The sequence below is a fragment of the Mobula birostris genome, chromosome 23 (assembly GCF_030028105.1).
Source record: "Mobula birostris isolate sMobBir1 chromosome 23, sMobBir1.hap1, whole genome shotgun sequence".
Lineage (NCBI taxonomy): Eukaryota > Metazoa > Chordata > Chondrichthyes > Myliobatiformes > Myliobatidae > Mobula > Mobula birostris.
The window spans coordinates 18,275,222-18,293,730 of NC_092392.1; the positions used below are offsets into that span (position 1 = coordinate 18,275,222).

At 39.9% G+C, this 18,509-nt stretch overlaps 1 protein-coding gene across 5 annotated transcripts in view; it reads right to left on the reverse strand.

The window, feature by feature from the left end:
* The window catches only part of LOC140186954 (voltage-dependent calcium channel subunit alpha-2/delta-1), a 747,581-nt gene that overhangs the window by 426,333 nt on the left and 302,739 nt on the right, over positions 1–18,509 (reverse strand). For 3 of the 5 annotated variants that reach the window (XM_072241810.1, XM_072241812.1, XM_072241808.1), the window contains exons 5-6: positions 7,389–7,433; positions 6,323–6,358 (exon numbers count right to left, since the gene is read on the reverse strand). In XM_072241810.1, coding sequence (XP_072097911.1) covers positions 6,323–6,358; positions 7,389–7,433 — 81 coding nt within the window. The remainder of the gene's footprint in view (positions 1–6,322; positions 6,359–7,388; positions 7,434–18,509) is intronic. The other 2 variants (XM_072241811.1, XM_072241809.1) reach the window with 1 other exon arrangement.

The following is an 18,509-nucleotide window of genomic DNA, read 5'->3' on the forward strand; positions in this document are numbered from 1 at the left end:
ACCACAAGGCTGTATGATTCGCCCCCTGATCTACTCGCTTCATTCTTATAACTGATACTGTAAGCACAGCTCCAATGCCACATTTAGGCTTTCTGACAACACGATCGTCATTGGCCAAATCAAAAGTGGTGACGTATTTCAGTGGAGTAAGAGAAATTACAGTGGTATGAGAAAGGAAAGTAAATTGGAAGGAGCTGCTGGCAGGGATGCCAGCAGAGCAGCAATGGCATGCATTTCTGGGAAAGATGAGGAAGGTGCAGGACATGTGTATTCCAAAAATGAAGAAATACTCAAATGGTAAAATAGTACAACCGTGGCTGACAAGGGAAGTCAAAGCTATTATAAAAGCAAAAGTAAGTGCATACAACAAAGCAAAAAATAGTGGGAAGATAGAGGATCGGGAAGTTTTTAAAAACCTACAGAGAGCAACTAAAAAAATCATTAGAAGGGAAAAGATGAAATATGAAAGCAAGCTAGCAAATAATATCAAAGTGAATAGTAAAAGTTTTTCAAGTATGTTAAAAATAAAAGTGAAATGAGAGTGGATATAGAACCACTAGAAAATGAGGCAGGAGAAATAATAACGGGGGACAACGAGATGGCTGATGAACTAAATGAGTATTTTGCATCAGTTTTCACTGTGGAAGACACTAGCAATATGCCTGATGTAGTGTGTGAAGGAAGAGAAGTGGATGCAGTTACTGTTACAAGAGAGAAGGTGCTCAAAAAGCTGGAAGACCTAAAGGTACATAAGTCAACCGGACCAGAGGAACTGGACCCTGGGATTCTGAAAGAGGTAGCGTTAGAGATTGTAGTGGCCATTAGAAATGATCTTTCGAAAATCATTGGACTCTGGCGTGGTGGTAGAGGACTGGAAATTTGCAAATATTACTCCACTCTTTAAAAAAGAAGGAAGGCAGCAGAAAGGAAATTATAGACCAGTTAGCCTGACCTCAGTGGTTGGGAAGATGTTAAGAGTCAATTGTTAAAGATGAGGTAATGGAATACTTGGTGACACAGAACAGGCTAGTACAAAGTCAGCATGGTTTCCTTCAGGGAAAATCCTGTCTGATGAACCTGCTGGAATTCTTTGAGAAGATTACAAGTAGGATAGATAAAGGGGATGTAGTGGATGTTGTATATTTGGCCTTTCAAAAGGCCTTTGACAAGGTGCCATACATGAGGCTGCTTACCAAGTTAAGAGACCATGGTATTACAGGAAAGTTACTAACATGGTTAGAGTATTAGCTAATTGGTAGGAGGCAGCGAGTGGTAATAAAAGGATCTTTTTCTGGTTGGCTGCCAATGACTAGTGGTGTTCTGCAGGGGTCAGTATTGGGACTACTTCTTTTTATGCTGTATATAAATGATTTTGATGATGGAATAGATGGCTTTGTTGCCAAGTTTGCAGATGATATGAAGATTGGTGGAGGGGCAGGTAGTGTTGAGGAAACAGATAGGATGCAGAAGGACTTAGATTAGGATAATGGGCAAGAAAGTGACAAATGAAAAGCAATGTTGGAAAATGCATGGTCATGCACTTTGGTAGTAGAAATAAATGTGCAGACTATTTTCTAAATGGGGAGAAAATCCAAAAATCTGAGATGCAAAGGGACTTGAGAGTCTTTGTGCAGAACATCCTAAAGGTTAATTTGCGAGTTGAATCGGTGGTGAGGAAGGCAAATGCCATGTTAGCATTCATTTCAAGAGGTCTAGAATACAAGAGCAAGGATGTGATGCTGAGGCCTTATAAGGCACTGGTGAGGCCTCATCTTGAGTATTGTGAACAGTTTTGGGCCCATCATCTTAGAAAAGATGTGCTGGCATTGGAGAGAATCCAGAAGAGGTTCACAAGGATGATTCCAGGAATGAAAGGGTTATCATATGAGGAATATTTGATGGCTCTGGGTCTGTATTTGCTGGCATTCAGAAGGATGAGGGGGGATCTCATTGAAACCTTTCGATTGTTGAAAGGCCTAGACAGAGTAGATCTGGAAAGGATACTTCCCATTGTGGGAGAGTCTAGGACAAGAGGACACAGTCTCAGGATAGAGGACCACCATTTCAAAACAGAGATGTGGAGGTGGTGAATTTGTGGAATTTGTTGCCACATGCAGCGGTGGGGGCCAGGTTGTTGCGTGTAATTAAGGCAGAGATTGATAGGTTCTTGATTGGACATGGCATCAAGGATTACGGGGAGAAAGCCGGGAACCGGGGTTGAGGAGCAGGCAGATAAAAAGGATCAGCCATGATTGAATGGCGGAGCAGACTCGATAGGCCAGATGACCTAATTCTGCTCCTGTCTTCTGGTCTTATGGAATCAGCATATAGGAGAGAGATTGAAAATCAGGCTGAGCGGTGCCACAACAACAACCTCTCATTCAATGTCAGCAAGTCCAAGAAGCTCATTATTGACTACAGCAAAGGAAACCAGAGGTCCATGAGCCAGTCCTCATTGGGGGAATCAGAGGTGGAGAGGGTCAGCAACATTAAATTCTCTGCTCATTTCAGAGCACGCAAGTGCCATTACAAAGAAAACACAACAGCACATCTACTTTCTTTTGCAAAGCTTGCAAAGATTCAAAATGTCACCTAAGACTTTGACAAACTTCTATGATGTGCGGTGGAGAGTATACTGACTAGTTGTATCACAGCTGGTATGGGAACAACAATGCCCTTGAAAAGAAAATCCTTCAAAAGGTACTGAATACGGCACAGACCAGCACGGGTAAAGCACTCCCCACCACTGAGCACATCTATAAGGAGTGCTGTCACAGGAAAACAGCGTCCATCATCAAGGAACCACTACCCAGACCATGCTCTCTTCTTGTTGCAACCATCAGGAAGGAGGTACAGGAGCCTCAGGACCCACACCATCAGGTTCAGGAACAGTTATTACCCTTCAACCATCAGGATCTTGAACCAGAGTGGATAACTTCACCCAACTTCATTAACACCAACAATGAACTGTTCCTACAACCTATGGACTCACTTTCCAAAACTATTCATCTCATGTTTTCAATATTTACTGGTTATCTATTTATTATTATTAACTTTTTATTTGCACAGTGTGCTGTCTTTCGCACGAGTTGTTTGTCCATCTTGTTTTGTGCAGGTTTTCATTGATTCTTTGGTGTTTCTTTGTATCTATTGTGAATGCCCGCAAAAAACCAAACTTGGGCTTGTAGATGGTGACGTATATATCGCATGACAATAAATTTACTTTGAACCTTGATAAATTTAATCATCACATTTAAAATGAATAACACAATTTAATAGCTTATACATCAAAATGGGATGCTAGACAAAACTGAGGAGGAAACATTGTGAAATGGACATAAAATTGATGTAAATTGCAGCATAGAAAAACGTGATGTATTGCACTTTATAATGGAAAATAAGGGGGTCACATTTTATTTGGAATAAGATAGATTAATAAAGGGACATGGAAGCACAAATACACAAATCACTAAGAATCAATTCAGTTAATAAGGTTATTAAAATTGAAGCCAAACAGCAGGGCTTATTTCAGGGGATATTGTTGAAAAGTACAGAAGTTGTACTGAAATGTATACTTGAATCTTAGCTGGACCATTCTTTGAGTACTATGTACTGTTCTGGTCCCTATATCATAGTAGAGGTGTTGGAGAGCAGCTAAAGAAAGCTTACTGCACGAAGATTATAGCTATTAGGAAAGATTGAAACACTTGAAAGGGGAAATTGGATGATGAAGTGATAGATGTTTGAAATTATGGAAAACTAGAAACTCACATACAGACTGTCATTTTTATGTATTGATGATAGCTCCAGCTGGAGACCACTGCAAAAATCTATTGACACTTCAATGCATGCATAGGGCACCAAGGTCAATTATTTCGGGGCCATTCACACTACAGTTTTGCTTAGACAGGGGCTTTTGGGTACATAACATTGACATTATCATGCCGTGTTCTTGCATTGATATGGGTTTCTGAATTCAGGGCCATAAACACAGGACTAGGGCTTATCCTGGGGATAAGGTGCTGTTCCAGCTCATGTTAAAAAGGCTACCAGGTAGGCAAACACTGAAAAGCCCAGAAATCCATATGAATAGTCTTGATCTCTTCTGTTGAACTGGCTGCTTCAATGAGATGGGCTAAGTATTAGAGCCGGCAGCAATCACAGGGATTAGTGTCCCTGCAAACCATCACCCATTATACAATGTACAGGTACAATTCTTCATTAATCACTGGAGAAGAGTGTCGCCCAATGCCATTTTCCACCTTTAGCTCAAAGTCAAATTTCCCTCATTACTTGGACCACCAATTCCCCAGGCCTTATCATGGTGGGAGACTGTGGATTAAAATGCAGACATGACCATGAGCTGATTCTGAGCAGAATCCCACAGAGGGCTGCACAAGGCATTTCACCTGGCGTTCTTTAGAGAATCACTCCTATGCGGCCCAAAGCAAAACTGACCCCTTATGTTTCCAATGGAGAAGAGGTTATCAATGTTGGATAGAGGAAATGTATTTATCAGGAGTCTGCGACTAATTGTGAAAGCATATGGTGAAATTTGTTGGCTTGAACTGTACTGAAGAAGGGAATTGAAGGTTATATCAGTAAAGGTGGTTGAATAAGGTTTAAATGGAGTACTTACTTGGGTATAGACCCGGTGTAGTATATGACAGACACCTGCTATCATTTTTTGCACTTCTACAGATTGCTTTAAACATTCTATTTAAATTAAATCATATCTACGTAATAGACTACAAACAATGATTGCAGGAAAATCAGTGAGCATCAATAGATGAAACCAACAGGAACCAAAAAGGAATCTTTTTTTAAGGATTCTTTTTCTAAGATCCCTTTCACAGACAGCTTGTAAGCCAAAAGCAACAGTCATATAATGACTTCAAGCTTGGCTTACGGTTTGAAAAACATCTTCCAGTAAAAGGCCTTCTGCACTGTAGTTCAGAAGACCCTATAGCAAATTGACTGCAGGTTTTTTTGGCAAGATGTGACATCATAATGTGACTCTTATCACAATGGCTTGCTAAAATCTGTATGCTTAAATAACAAAAGATAACTTTTGCAATATGACCTCTTCATAGGAGTTAGATGTTAGAGATAGTGTCTGGGAATCAGTTTTAAGCTGTGGTTAACCAGTTCCTCACGGGAAGAAACTGGAGCAACTGAAGGAAACACACATGTTAATGGGGAGAACGTATGAAATCATAACAGGCAGTGGTAGGAATTGAACCCAGTCCATAATAGCATTACGCTAACCACTACACTATCATGCTGCTCCCTTTTTAAAACCTCCTTCAACAATTTTGGATTTGGGCAAAAGAGTGCTGTTGTTTTCTGCCCTTAGCATCTTATAAGACAATGGAGAACCATCTGCCATCGCTGAAAACCAATTGCCATGGTAATCCTCCAAAATGGTAACATATTTTATGGCAGGAATGGATATTTTATTGAACCAAAATCATGAGACATTGCTGTCGAAAAAGTTGGTATTTACAAGGGAGTATTTTCAGAAATGATAAAAGTACAAACATGTTGGTAAAATAAATTTTTTATAGTTAATCATTGAAATGGATATTAAAAAATATACAATTTGAAAATGCAGCCAAGTGATCACAAAAACAACTAAATCTATGCAGTTGTTTTTCCTAAAGCTGCAAAACCTGACAGTTTTTCTTCTTCAGTTAATTCTAAGTTGCTTCCCAAAACAGTGAAAAGTGGAGGAAAAGCCCTCCAATTTTCTTTTATTACTGTGTTTGTCACACATGCTGATGTTTAATGTTAGCACGTTCTTAAGTGATTCAAAACAAAGATATTTTGGAATTTGTTGTGTCCCTTCACAAATGAGCTGCATTCCAGAATTAATTTAATTTTGTCAATTAAATGTACAAATTATGATTAAAATACCCCCCAAATTCCCAGCATTCCTACAGCTGCCAAGCCTGATTCCTTGGTGTAGGTATAGTCTCTGGGCTAGCCAACAAGTCCATTTGCTGTAGCCAACCAGACTGGGACTGACATGACGCCTCTCAAGGTCAAATAGCTGGATAACCACAAGAATGACGTGGCGGAATCCATGGAAACAAAATCTAAGCGAGAGATGGTACCTCCAAGATTGGAGAGGGAAAACTAATCGGAAAGTGATTTTGGAATGGCAAAAAGGAATGCAGCTCTTTCAAAATTATTAAAATATTTTGGGAAACACTTCAGAACTAAATTAAACAAAAACTTCAGGCTGTTTCATCTTTCAACAGTTCTATATCTAGTTGTAATCTAAATTCATCAGATCTACGATCTAATAAATCCACATAACCTGGAACCTCTTGAATCCTTGGTCTTGCTTTAACACCTGTAATAATGAACACTGTTACTGAAGAAAATCACTTATGCATGCAGTTATCATATCATTATCATTTGCTAAGGAACAAGGAGACTTATTGCAGAACTCAATTAATGTTACGAATACATCAACCATACTTGGTCGGGGTGGAATTCCCTACAGAGCCATTATCCAGAAACTCCTAAATTATACCAATTTTGTCATTATCCATTACTTATATAAATATCCTGCCCATCATTTTAAACATAGATCAGAGCTTAAAAATAAGAAAAGGAGAGTGTAATGCTTCTGAATAATTGGGTCTTAGGAAAGCAAATTCATATAAATATTTCCTTTTATATACGACTTATTGTTTCAATTTTATGCCTACTGCCCAGATCATGCTGAAGAACATGGAAGAGTGTAAAATGAAAATAAGTTTTAAATGCAAGTTGTCAGAGGAATGTTACGTTTCTGACAGCAACATTCCAAGAGGCAGTGGTGACGCACTGGGATCCTGACAAATCTCAGTAGGATCCAAAACTCTCAATTTATTTTTATGTCTGCTTTGTATCCACTTAATTGGAGCGAGTACATGTGCTCTGCTCTTTAGCCTCGGGGCATCATAACGAGCAGGGATGTAGGGATCCACATATGGGCATAAACAGTTAGAACTGATGCAATAACAATGTCGAGCAACTGCACCCACAATTCCTCAACCTCCTATGCAAGCTATCTACATCACTCCAAAACAGCACGTCTGGTAATAAACAAAAAGGCAATCTCCCCACCAGTGGGCAAATGCTGGAATTGATTAAGTACTTGTTTTTTTTTTAAATTGTTTTTGTTCTGTGAAAGATAAGCATTCACTACTCAGGTCCTCTCAGGAATTTAAGCTCCCTTGGCATCACATCCAGGAGTAGCAGAATATTCCACAAAAAACTTCAATCAAGTCAATAACTAGTTATTTCCTCTGGAAATGCTGGTACCGATCAAATCAGAGGCCCTAAATGGGAAGAGTGAGACCACTGATGGTTTATAACTGACTGATCATACTTACACTCATCAGATCATCCTTTGCATTGTAGTACACCACATCATTATCCTGAAACAAAGAAAAGAAACAATAATCAATATACAAAAAGACTTGTATACTTCTTGATTCAACAGTCTACAGCTTGCTTGAATTCTTCCTCATCAACTTCCGACTTTTTGACTGCCTGTCTCATGAAGATATTTTTAAAATTTATTCGATCCTGCTGAATATTGACCTCAACCAGCATAACATATACACTCCATATGTCTTACTATCTCTTCTTTCAGTTGGGTCTGACGAAGGGTCTCGGCCCGAAACGTCGACTGTACCTCTTCCTGTAGCTACTGCCTGGCCTGCTGTGTTCACCAGCAATTTTTATGTGCGTTGCTTGGATTTCCAGCATCTGCAGATTTCCTCGTGTTTGCGTAATATATACACTGTTCACCTGCTGTGTGCTCAAAGCTCACAGTGAAATGAATTATTTTTAAATAAATAGCAAAGGAATAATTTAAATGCCAATTATCACAGAATAATTAACAAACATACAGAGCACTGTTAGCTAAATTAGCTCTTCTCTGTTGAGTGCTGATTTATTACCTCGTTCCTAATTCTTTAGTCTGAACATTCACAGGTACATGTCCTTTGTACTTTGAAAAAGGTTGCACTCCAGCCACACACTGCCATGCCAGGAATTTGCCATGAACCCCTGGCATTCCTGCAGCTCAGTATGGAGAGGTCCTCTCTCAGGGCTGGTGGAGGAACAAGCAGGGCAGACATTGTGGGTTGCAGGGTTGTACCCAGACCAGTGTGGTGAATCCAGGTCAGTGCTCAGAACTGGGAGCAGTTTCTCTACTATTTTGGCAACCCACCCGGAACTGACAGAACAGGTGAAAATATGGAATTAAGCCAACACTCAGATCAATCATAATCTTACAGAGTTCCAAAGTTTGAGAGAGGAGTTGGTCAGATCTGATTGGAAAAAAAAACACTGGCAGGGATGACAGCAGAGCAGCAATGACTGGAATTTCTGGAAGCAATTGGGAAGGCACAGGATATATATACAGCCCCAAAAGGAAGAAGTATTCCAAAGAAAAGATGACACAGCCATAGCTAACATGAGAAGCCAACATAAAAGCCAATGAGAGGGCATATAATAGAGCAAAATTAAGTGGGAAGTTAGAGGATTAAGAAACTTTTAAAAGCCAACAGAAGGCAACTAATACAGTCATTAAAAAGATAAAGATGGAATATGAAAGTAAGTTAGCCAATGATATTAAAGAGGATACCAAAAGTTTCTTCAGATACATGAAGTGTAAAAGAGAGGCGAGAGTGGATACAGGACCACTGGAAAACGAGGTAGTAATGGGGGACAATGAAATGGCAGATGAACTGAGTAAGTATTCAGCATCAGTCTTCACTGTGGAAGAGACTAGCAGTATGGTGGAAGTTCCAGGTGTCAGGGGGCATGAAGTGTGTGAAGTTACCATAACTAGAGAGAAGGTTCTTGAGAAACTGAAAGGTCTGAAGGTGGATAAGTAACCTGGACCAGATGGACAGGGTTCTGAACGAGGTGGCTAAAGAAATTGTAATTCTTTACCACAGGCACATACAGAGGCCAAGGCTTTATGTGTATTTGAGGCAAAAGTTGATTGGTTCTTGATTGGGCAGGGCATGAAGGGATGTGGGGAGAAGGCAGGAGATTGAGAGGAAAATTGGATCAGCCTTGATGAAATGGCAGAGCAGACATGATGGGCTAAATGGCCTAATTCTGCTCCTATAGCTTATGGTCTTACGGTCTTAGTGAATGGCAAAATAAGATCAAGGCCTCAAAAGCGGCCTTCTCCTGTTCCACAATTCAGCTGCTTATACATTCTCCAGCAGGTCAGACAACATTTATGGAAAGCAAAACAGAGTTAATACTCCAAATCAACGCAGGACTGATGAAAGAGCTCAGACCGAAACACCGACTCTTTATTTCTCTCCATAGATGCTGCCTGACATGCTGAGTTCCTCCAGAATTTTTGTGTGTGTTACTTTGGATTTCCAGCACCTGCAGAATCTCCTGTGTTTAATATAGACTCTTCAGAACAGATCCTGGCAATTTCTGTCTATTCTGTCTACAAGTATCCTCATTGTTGCTGCACTGTGAACAGTCTGTCAGTATTAAAAGCAGCATGTCATCTAATAAACTAATCCTTAGTTCATCTAACAAAGCATTTAAATGGAGGTACCTCTGGACCAGAATTATACAAGATTTTGTCATTATTAAGATCCGCACTAATGTGCTTGCATGGCAGACTGCCGGGTACTTTAAATCAAAATTGACATGCACAAACTACCAAACACTCAATGCTGACAAAAAATTTGCTATAAACTCTAGAATAACTTGCTCAGTAGCATTAATTTATAGGAGCAAGATAAATCCTGATGGACAGTGGTCAACAAGATTCATTATACAAAGGGAATGTGGTATATGCTTCTGAAAGGGTGCTCATTTGCACAAGGTTTATACCTCAAGTGGATTTAACTGGCAGCCACTCACATCCACATTGTTATTTAGAGATTCTGCACAGTTACAGGCCTTTCTGGTCCAACAAGCCCGCACTGCCCAATTACAATTATCAATTAACCCCAAAGCACTCTAGCGTGTGGTGAAAACTGCCCAGCAGATTATCGGCACCCAATTGCCCACCATTGAGAACACCTACCATAAACGCTGCCTGGGCAGGGCGAAAAGCATTATCAAGGATGCATCTCACTCTAACCATGGACTTTTTACTCTCTTCCCATCCGGTAGGCGCTACAGGAGCCTCCGCTCCCGCACCAGCAGACACAGGAAGAGCTTCTTCCCTGAGGCTGTGACACTGATGAACCTCACATCACAGCGCTAAATAGTATCGCACCCATATTGTACGTCTCTGTACTTTTATATTTGTGTACTGTAGTACTTTTTTAATTCGCAGTTATTTTGTAAATAACACTATTCTTTGCATTTCTGGTCAGATGCCAAATACATTTCATTGGCTTTGTATCTGTACGCGGCACAATGACAATAAAGTTGAATCTAATCTGATCTAACCCTGGAGGAAACTGGAGCACCCAGAGGGAGCCCAAGCAGTCACGGGGAGGATGGGCCATTTCGTTACAGACAGTGGCGGAATTGAACCCGCGTGTTCTGCTACTGCGCTGGCCCTTCTCATGTGCCATTTACAACTCTCCTCCCTGAAACACGCACCTGATGTGAATGAATCAACTGGATTCACTGAGTGCTCCTGAACCATTGACCTGGAGTTGTCCTGGTTTCAGAGCAAACAGCTGATTCATAACACAACAGTAATTCCCATATTTATTGCTTTATGACTGGGAGATAACACACAGACTATTGAGCTCAGTTTCTAACGTTATCTTTGCAGTAGCAGCGGCCCAGGCTTGTTTCCTGCCACTGGCTGTAAGGAGTCTGTACGTTCTCCCAATGGCCGCTTCAGTAGAAGATATAGAAGCCTGAAGGCACACACTCAGCGATTCAGGAACAGCTTTTTCCCCTCTGCCATCCGATTCCTGAATGGACCCATGAACGTTGCCTCATTTTTTTTATATATATAATTTCTGTCTTTGCACGACTTTTAATCTATTCAATATACATATACTGTAATTGATTTAGTTTTTTTTTAATACTTTTTTCTTCTGTATTACGTATTGCATTGAACTGCTGCTGCTAAGTTAACAAATTTCACGTCACATGCCGGTGATAATAAACCTGATTCTGATTCTGATTCTTGTTCTTTTGGGTGCTCCAGTTTGCTACCATATTCCAAATAAATACACACCAGTTGGTAGGTTAATTAGTCATTATGAATTGTCATGTGATTAGGCTAGGGTTCAATCGGAGTTGCTGGGCAGTGTGGCTCAAAGGGCCAGAAGGGCCTGTTCCAAAGTTCAAAGTAAAATTTATTATCAGAGTACATACTTGTAACTGCATATGACCCTGAGATTATTTTTCCTGCGGGCATACTCAGCAAATCTACAGAATAGCAACTATGACAGGGTCAGTACAGAGCAAGTCAAGCACAGAAGACAACAACCTGTGCAAATGCAAATATAAATAAATAGCAAAAGCATGAAATAACAAGATAAAGAGTCCTTAAATTGATTGTGGGAACATCTCAAGTGAGCGTAGTTATCCCCTTTTGTTCAACAGCCTGAAGATTCAGGGGTAGTAACTGTTCTTGAACCTGGTGGTGTGAGTTCTGAGGCACCTGTGCCTTCTACCTGATGGCAACAGCAAGAAAGGAGCATGGCCTGGGTGGTGAGGATCTTTGATGATGGATGCTGCTTTCCTACGACAGCGTTTTATGTAGATGTGTTCAATAGCTGGAAGGGCTGTATCCATGATGTACTGAGCTGACTCTGCCACCTTCTGTAGGATTTTCCGTTCAAAGGCATTGGTGTTTCCATACCAGGGGTAATGCAGCCAATCAGTGCAAACATCTATAGATGTGTCGTGGAAAGTTTTTGATGTCAGGCCAAGTTTCCAAGCTGTATCTCAATAAATAAACAAATAAATAAGATTCCATGGGGTAAGTGGTAAACACCACTAATAATTTAAGGAATAACCCTCACCACCCACAAGCGAAGAAGAAGGAAGTAATGAGCAATGAGATTGTTGATTCTGAATTGGAGCAACAAAACTAGTTCTACGCCATTACTTTACAACAGGGAAGAAAAACTAAGATTCTGTTACCATGATGGTTCTTCTAAATGTACAATCACTAACAATAGGTAATAAAAGTATTCAAAATGATGGAGAATAACCAATACAGCCACCTTTGTTCCATTCCAAATCCTCTTGCCTTTCTCGGATGGTGTGGTAGATCCCCACAAACAATCCTGATCCTGATTACATATTCTCATTCTGACATAAGACACCAAATGTTATCCTCATCATGGTCTTAACACATACACCAACAGTGCAACTGCATTTCAAGTTTCATTCCATTTAAGCATAAAATCAATTTACAATATGCAAGATTCCAGTAATTTTTCAAGCTACTTTTCCACAGGAACCACATCGTAAACTTCAGCTCTCTTAAAAATTCAGCCCCAAATAACTTGATCCTTATCCCCAAGGGTGCTATTCCTAAGTGTATCAGTTTTGACACATGATCTGAACATCCTCTTTCCACTCAAAAAAAAATTTCTCTGTAAAAGAAGAGGAGACGGTGTTCAACTCCATTTTGCTGATTAAATGTCCGTTAATTACAGAATGAAACATTGAGGAAGACTGAAACAAGGTGAGTGTGGAAGGCGAGCGAGGGTTCAGTGCCAGCTGGCTGCCTTTTGATCACTGATGAGATCGCTCTGCTACCAGAGAAGAAGTCTGTCTGGCGGCTTGCTGTGACCAGCACATAGGCCTCTGCGTTCGATGATGTCAGAGGATGTTACCGAGGATCTGCATTTATGGATGGACTATTGTGTTTATGAGATGTGGACTTTTTCAGTCTTGTGATTTTTATATTCTGTTCTTTCGCCTTTTGCTATGTAACGGAGGGGGTTTGGGGGTTGATTTTCTTGTTACATTTTTTGTCCAGTGGTTAGGTTTCATCTTTGAACGACTTCCATGTTTTTTCTTTGTTTCATAGCTATCTGGAGAAGACAAATCTCAGAGTTGTATACTGAATACATACTTCGATAATAAATGAACCTTGGAACTTTTGAAATTTGACTTCAAGACCACTGCACACTACGTTTAAGGTTGTGTCCATCCCTCTAATTCTTAACTCGTAGCTGCTACACTCACATCTCCTGTTCATGTTTCCATATTCATCGACTATACCTTGACAAAGCTGGCAGTGGTACATTTTGTTGTTTTTGTGCTCCAGAAGGTAAGCACATAAATGAAAAATTTGAACAAGATGTTAATCCAAAAAGCAAATATAATTTTTGCAATAACTGAGCAAGTCACAAAGGAGATAATTAGAGTACTGAAGTAAACAAGATTACAAGTGAACTGTTACAGAAAAACAATTATGTTGAAACAAAATGTGAATTATTAGGATATGATTCCAGAGTCAATTTGGCTGAGAGCCACACCTCCGCCATCCCCCTGTTCTATTCCCTTTACACTCATGACTGCACAGACAGATTCTGCTTTAACTCCACCCACAGGTTTGCAGATGATACCATCATGGTGGTCCATATCTCAAATAACGATCAGTTGGAGCATAGGAAGGAAATAAGAGAGCTCAGCCACATGAAGTTAGGACAACAGCCTTTCTCTCGATGTCAGCAAAACAAATGAGCTGGTGATTGACTTCAGGAAGGGGGTGGGGGGTGATGCATATGCTCTCGTCTACATTAACAGTGCTGAGGTTAAGAATTTCAAGTTCCTGGGAGTGAACATCACAAATAACCTGCCCTTGTTCAACCATGTAAATGCCATGGCCAAGTTAGTTCATCAAAGCCTCTGCTTCATCAGGAGGCCAAAGAAATCTGGCCTGCCCCTGTCACCCCTTCCCAATATTTATCCATGCACCACAGAAAACACCTTCTCCAAATGCATCGCGGATTCATATTGCAACTGCTCATGATCACAAGAAACTATAGAGTTGTAGACGTAGCTCAACACATCACAGAAATCAGCCTCCCTTCTATGGACTCTGTCTATACTACTCACTGCCTCAGTAAAACAGTCAGCGTAATCATAGAACGCAAGGACGAGGAAATCCGCAGATGCTGGAATTTCAAGCAACGCACATAAAAATTGCTGGTGAACGCAGCACGCTAGGCAGCATCTCTAGGAAGAGGTACAGTCAACGTTTCGGGCCAACACGCAAGGGGCAATATTTATGTATGTTGCTTGAGCGTAATCATAGATCCTGCCCATCCCAGTCATTGTCTCTTCTCCCCTCTCCTATCAGGCAGAAGATACAAAAGCTTGAAAGCACATACCACAGTGCTCAAGGACAGTTTTTACAATGGTGTTATAGAACCACTGAATTACTCCCTACTAAGATAAGATGGACTCTTTATCTCATTATAATCTTGCAGTTTAGGAATAGAGAAAGAACTCCAAGTTCAGTCAACCTCCATGTTCCTCATCCCAAAAGCTTCGGTAAGCAAAGAAAATCTACCAATACGGACAGAAATGAGGAGACAAGGTAAAACAAAATTAGCTTAATCCCATCTCAGGATATCCTCAGCATCACCATCATAGCCCCTTCACGTTTGTTAACCTTGTAAACAATAATATAGCAGTAAGTTTCTCATCCATTGCTAGATTGTTCAAACTTTAATGAAGCTTCTCCATTATTACATCTGTCACAGGAGGGTGATATATCCAAATAAAAACAAGATAGCTTATCCTTAGTCATATGAGCTCTATGTACCACCTTACATTGTATGAGGGAATGACGAGCACATAACGGTGAAGTATTAACCAGTTTAAAAATTTCATTCCAAGTCTCCTCAGATATTGATGTCTGTAAATCTTGTTCCCAGAGATTCTTAATTTTGTCTAAAGGAACATTCCTCGTCTGCAATAACAAGCCATAAATATTAGATACTGAACCATTATGAAAAGGTGTCAAATTGAAAATTACGTCTTGTAACTTCTTATCTGAGCTTATAGGAAATATGCATAATTGAGATCTTAATTAATTCATATGTTTTGGACTTGTCCGAGTCTTGAAAAATATTGGAAGGAAGTTTTTCAAACTTTTTCTTTACTTTTGATCTACATCTGATTTACATATTTTGGCCTTGAGCTCTCTTATAGCTAGGAGAGCGCTTTGTTTAAATGGACAGATGTTTTTCCTCCTACTCATACTCAATGCTTATGCGACACTATGCCATGCTTAGATTTAGAGAAGATTCGTTGTTCAATTTCTGAATCTCGTCAAGACTTTCAAACATTGTGGGGACCTTTTCTGAATTATTTTCAAAACTTTTAATTCATTGTTTAAATTCAGATGTTGGCTATTATTATTTTATGTTATATGAGAAGGTATTTTACCTTTTTTCTCCTTAATAAACAGCTTCGGTCTTGGTAGGGGTTAGATTCTTTTTCTGCAATAAATTAGTATATTTCAATATAACTATTGATAAACTTACATGAATACGGGGTAATGAGATTGTTATTATGAATAGATAATAATGTAATTGGTAGGTTTTTAAAATCTTTTTGACATTTTATATATTCCTTCTTGTACTCCGTATTCTTCTATGTTGAAACTAATAAAAATATTGCAAAGATTGTTCAAACTTAAGTTTGCAAACAAGTTTTCCTCTTCTGATCCCAAATTTGATGAAACTAACTTATATTATCCAAGTTTCAATGATCAGACATAAAGATGTCTTTGTATTTTCTGAGCCGAACTGAATATACCTGAACACTTTCATTCCTATCTTTCATATTCTGTGTTTTCTTGCTCATTTTTTATGTCAGTGTGTGATTTGGATTTTTGCACATGGAGGGGGGTGGATATTGCTGTTTTCAAATGGGTTCCATTATTTTCTTTGTTTCATGGCTATCTGTGAGAAAGATGAATCTCAGGGTTGCATACTGTATACATACTTTGATAATAAATATACTTTCAACCTTGAATATTTGAAACTAAGTACTGTGTACAATGCCTGCCAAAGTTGAACAATACTTACTGCATATATGAATTAAAGTACAGTTTTGGATTCATAACTTCAAATGACAAAATTATTACATTTTTTTTGTTAATCGCCATGCTATCTTCGTTTAGCATTTTAATTAATGAATCCATCATCATCTCAGATCACTTTCCAAGTCACTTTTTGTCAACCACTCATCCTATAAGCATAAAACCCATTTCCTATCCTATTTGTACGACCTAGGCATTGAATTTAATCTGCCTTTGCTGATGTCATATACAGATCTTTTCAAAATATTCAGAAATCACTGGTTACTTCTGAGCAACAATGCTGTTAATTTACATTGGGTTTTTGAATGCAAGGCGTTATTGTAGGTCAGGGGTTCCCAAACTGGCATCCACAGACCCCTCGCTTAATGGTATTGGTCTGCAGCATAAGAAAGGTTGTGAACCCCTGTTGTTGGCAAACAATATGAATCCCAACAGCAGTCACTGAAAGGCACCAATCAATGGCCTCACATGTCCCTATCAGCTAATTTCCCAAGCAATTTCCTATTGCTTCTGTTCTTCCTCGATGTTCCCTCCCTCCCCTCTGTTCTTCCACTAACTTCTCATCCACAAGCACTTCTTATTTAAAATTCCTCCTGCTTCCATACATTTAAAATTTGTATGTATTCTATCTAGTTAACAAACATTTCATATGGTATTTTTTGTCATCCTGTCCTATTATTGGAAACATAGTTTTTGACAAATAAAGAGCAGACTGTTATAACACATGATTCTTAACTAATCATTACATTCCACTAATGCGTGCTCCCCAAAGAGGTACCAATACTATTCCTTTTTACACCTGACCAACACGAGCATACCTGGTTTTTTACTTCACTCTATTAATCCCATGCTCCTTGTTATATTACAGGCTCCATTTCATTTTATAGCTGATTTTCTAGTTGTACTTAAGCTGCAAATCTGAGTGTATAATTATTGTGGCATTCTCCAACTGAAAATTCAACTTCCCATTTTCACTCTACCCAGCCCAGTATTTAGTTGCTTCTAATACCTTTTGCTCTTCAGCTCCTTTTTGATTCAACTCTACTTCAGGTACTTTGCAGGGGGCATGCAGTGACTGTTCTACAACAGATGGTGGAGAAGGGAGAAGTGGAACTTCAGTCAGGAGACTGGGGGGGCTGATAGGAGATGGAGTGATCAGTGAGGAAAGGGAAACTGTCTGGAGGGTCAGGAGTGGGACTCAAATACAAGACAGAAGTAAAGAGCAACCCAACGGAAAAGCAGAGCAAAAGGAAATTGGACAAAAATCTAGTGATAGGAAGTCTGAAAATCTGATCTAGTTTGATGGGAGGAAGATAACAGGGTTGAAGTGAGGTGTATGGGCCGTGGAATTCAACATACGAAACAGCAGTGGCAGGGCAGGGCATAACAACAACTATTGAAACTACAAAAGATAGTGAATTCGGTCCCGTACATCAAAGGTAAAGCCTGCCAACCACTGGGCATATCTACATGAAATGCTGACGAGAGAAAGCAGCATCTGTCAAAGATGCTCATCACCCAGGACATGCCCTCTCACTGCTGCCATCAGGTAGAAGGTACAACAGCCTCAGGACTTGCACCACCAGGTTCAATATCAGTTACTACCCCTCAACCAACAGGCTCTTGAACAAAAGAGGATAATTCCCACAGCCAGTAATCTCACTTTAAGGACTCTTCATTTTAGTATTTCATGCTTTCGTTATTTATTGCTATTTATTTATAGTTGTATTACAACAACTTGTTATCCTCTTTGTTCTTGTTCTTTCATTGATCCTGTTTACAGTTACTCTTCTATAGATTTGTTGAGTATGCCCACAGGAAAAAGAACTTCAGGGTTGTATGTACTCTGATAATAAACTTTGCTTTGAACTTTGACGAAGGGCTGAAGTACAGGGAAGATTCCCTGCAGGAAAGGCAACAACAACACCAATAGCAAGGAAGTGGGGAGTGATGCTTGTTTAAGCTTCCTCAGAAAGTGCAATCTCTGCTGAGCCCGTTTCACAATCCCAGTGGTCCAGGAACACCACTGGGATTGTGAAACGGGCCCAGCAGAGATTGCACTTTCTGAGGAAGTTTAAACAAGCATCACTCCCCACTAACATCTTAACTACGTTCTACAGAGGCGTGGTAGAGGGTGTGCTGACCTTTTGCATCACAACCTGGTACTCCAGCTGCAGTGCAGTCGACAAAAAAGCCTTGCAGAGGGTGGTTAGGGGAGCAGAGAAGGTTACTGGGGTCTCCCTACCTTCTGTCCAAGACCTCTTTCAGAGTCGATGCCTCCAGAAGACACGGTACATCATTAAAGACTCTTCACACCCTCTCCATGAACTGTTTATTCTTCTGCCATCACGCAAACGTTACAGGAGCATCAAGACTAAAACCACAAGGCTACTAAACAGCTTCCTCCCACAGGCAGTCAGACTGCTAAATAGCTGCTCTACCTGACTCTGCTTTGGACACTTTTAACTTGCACTGG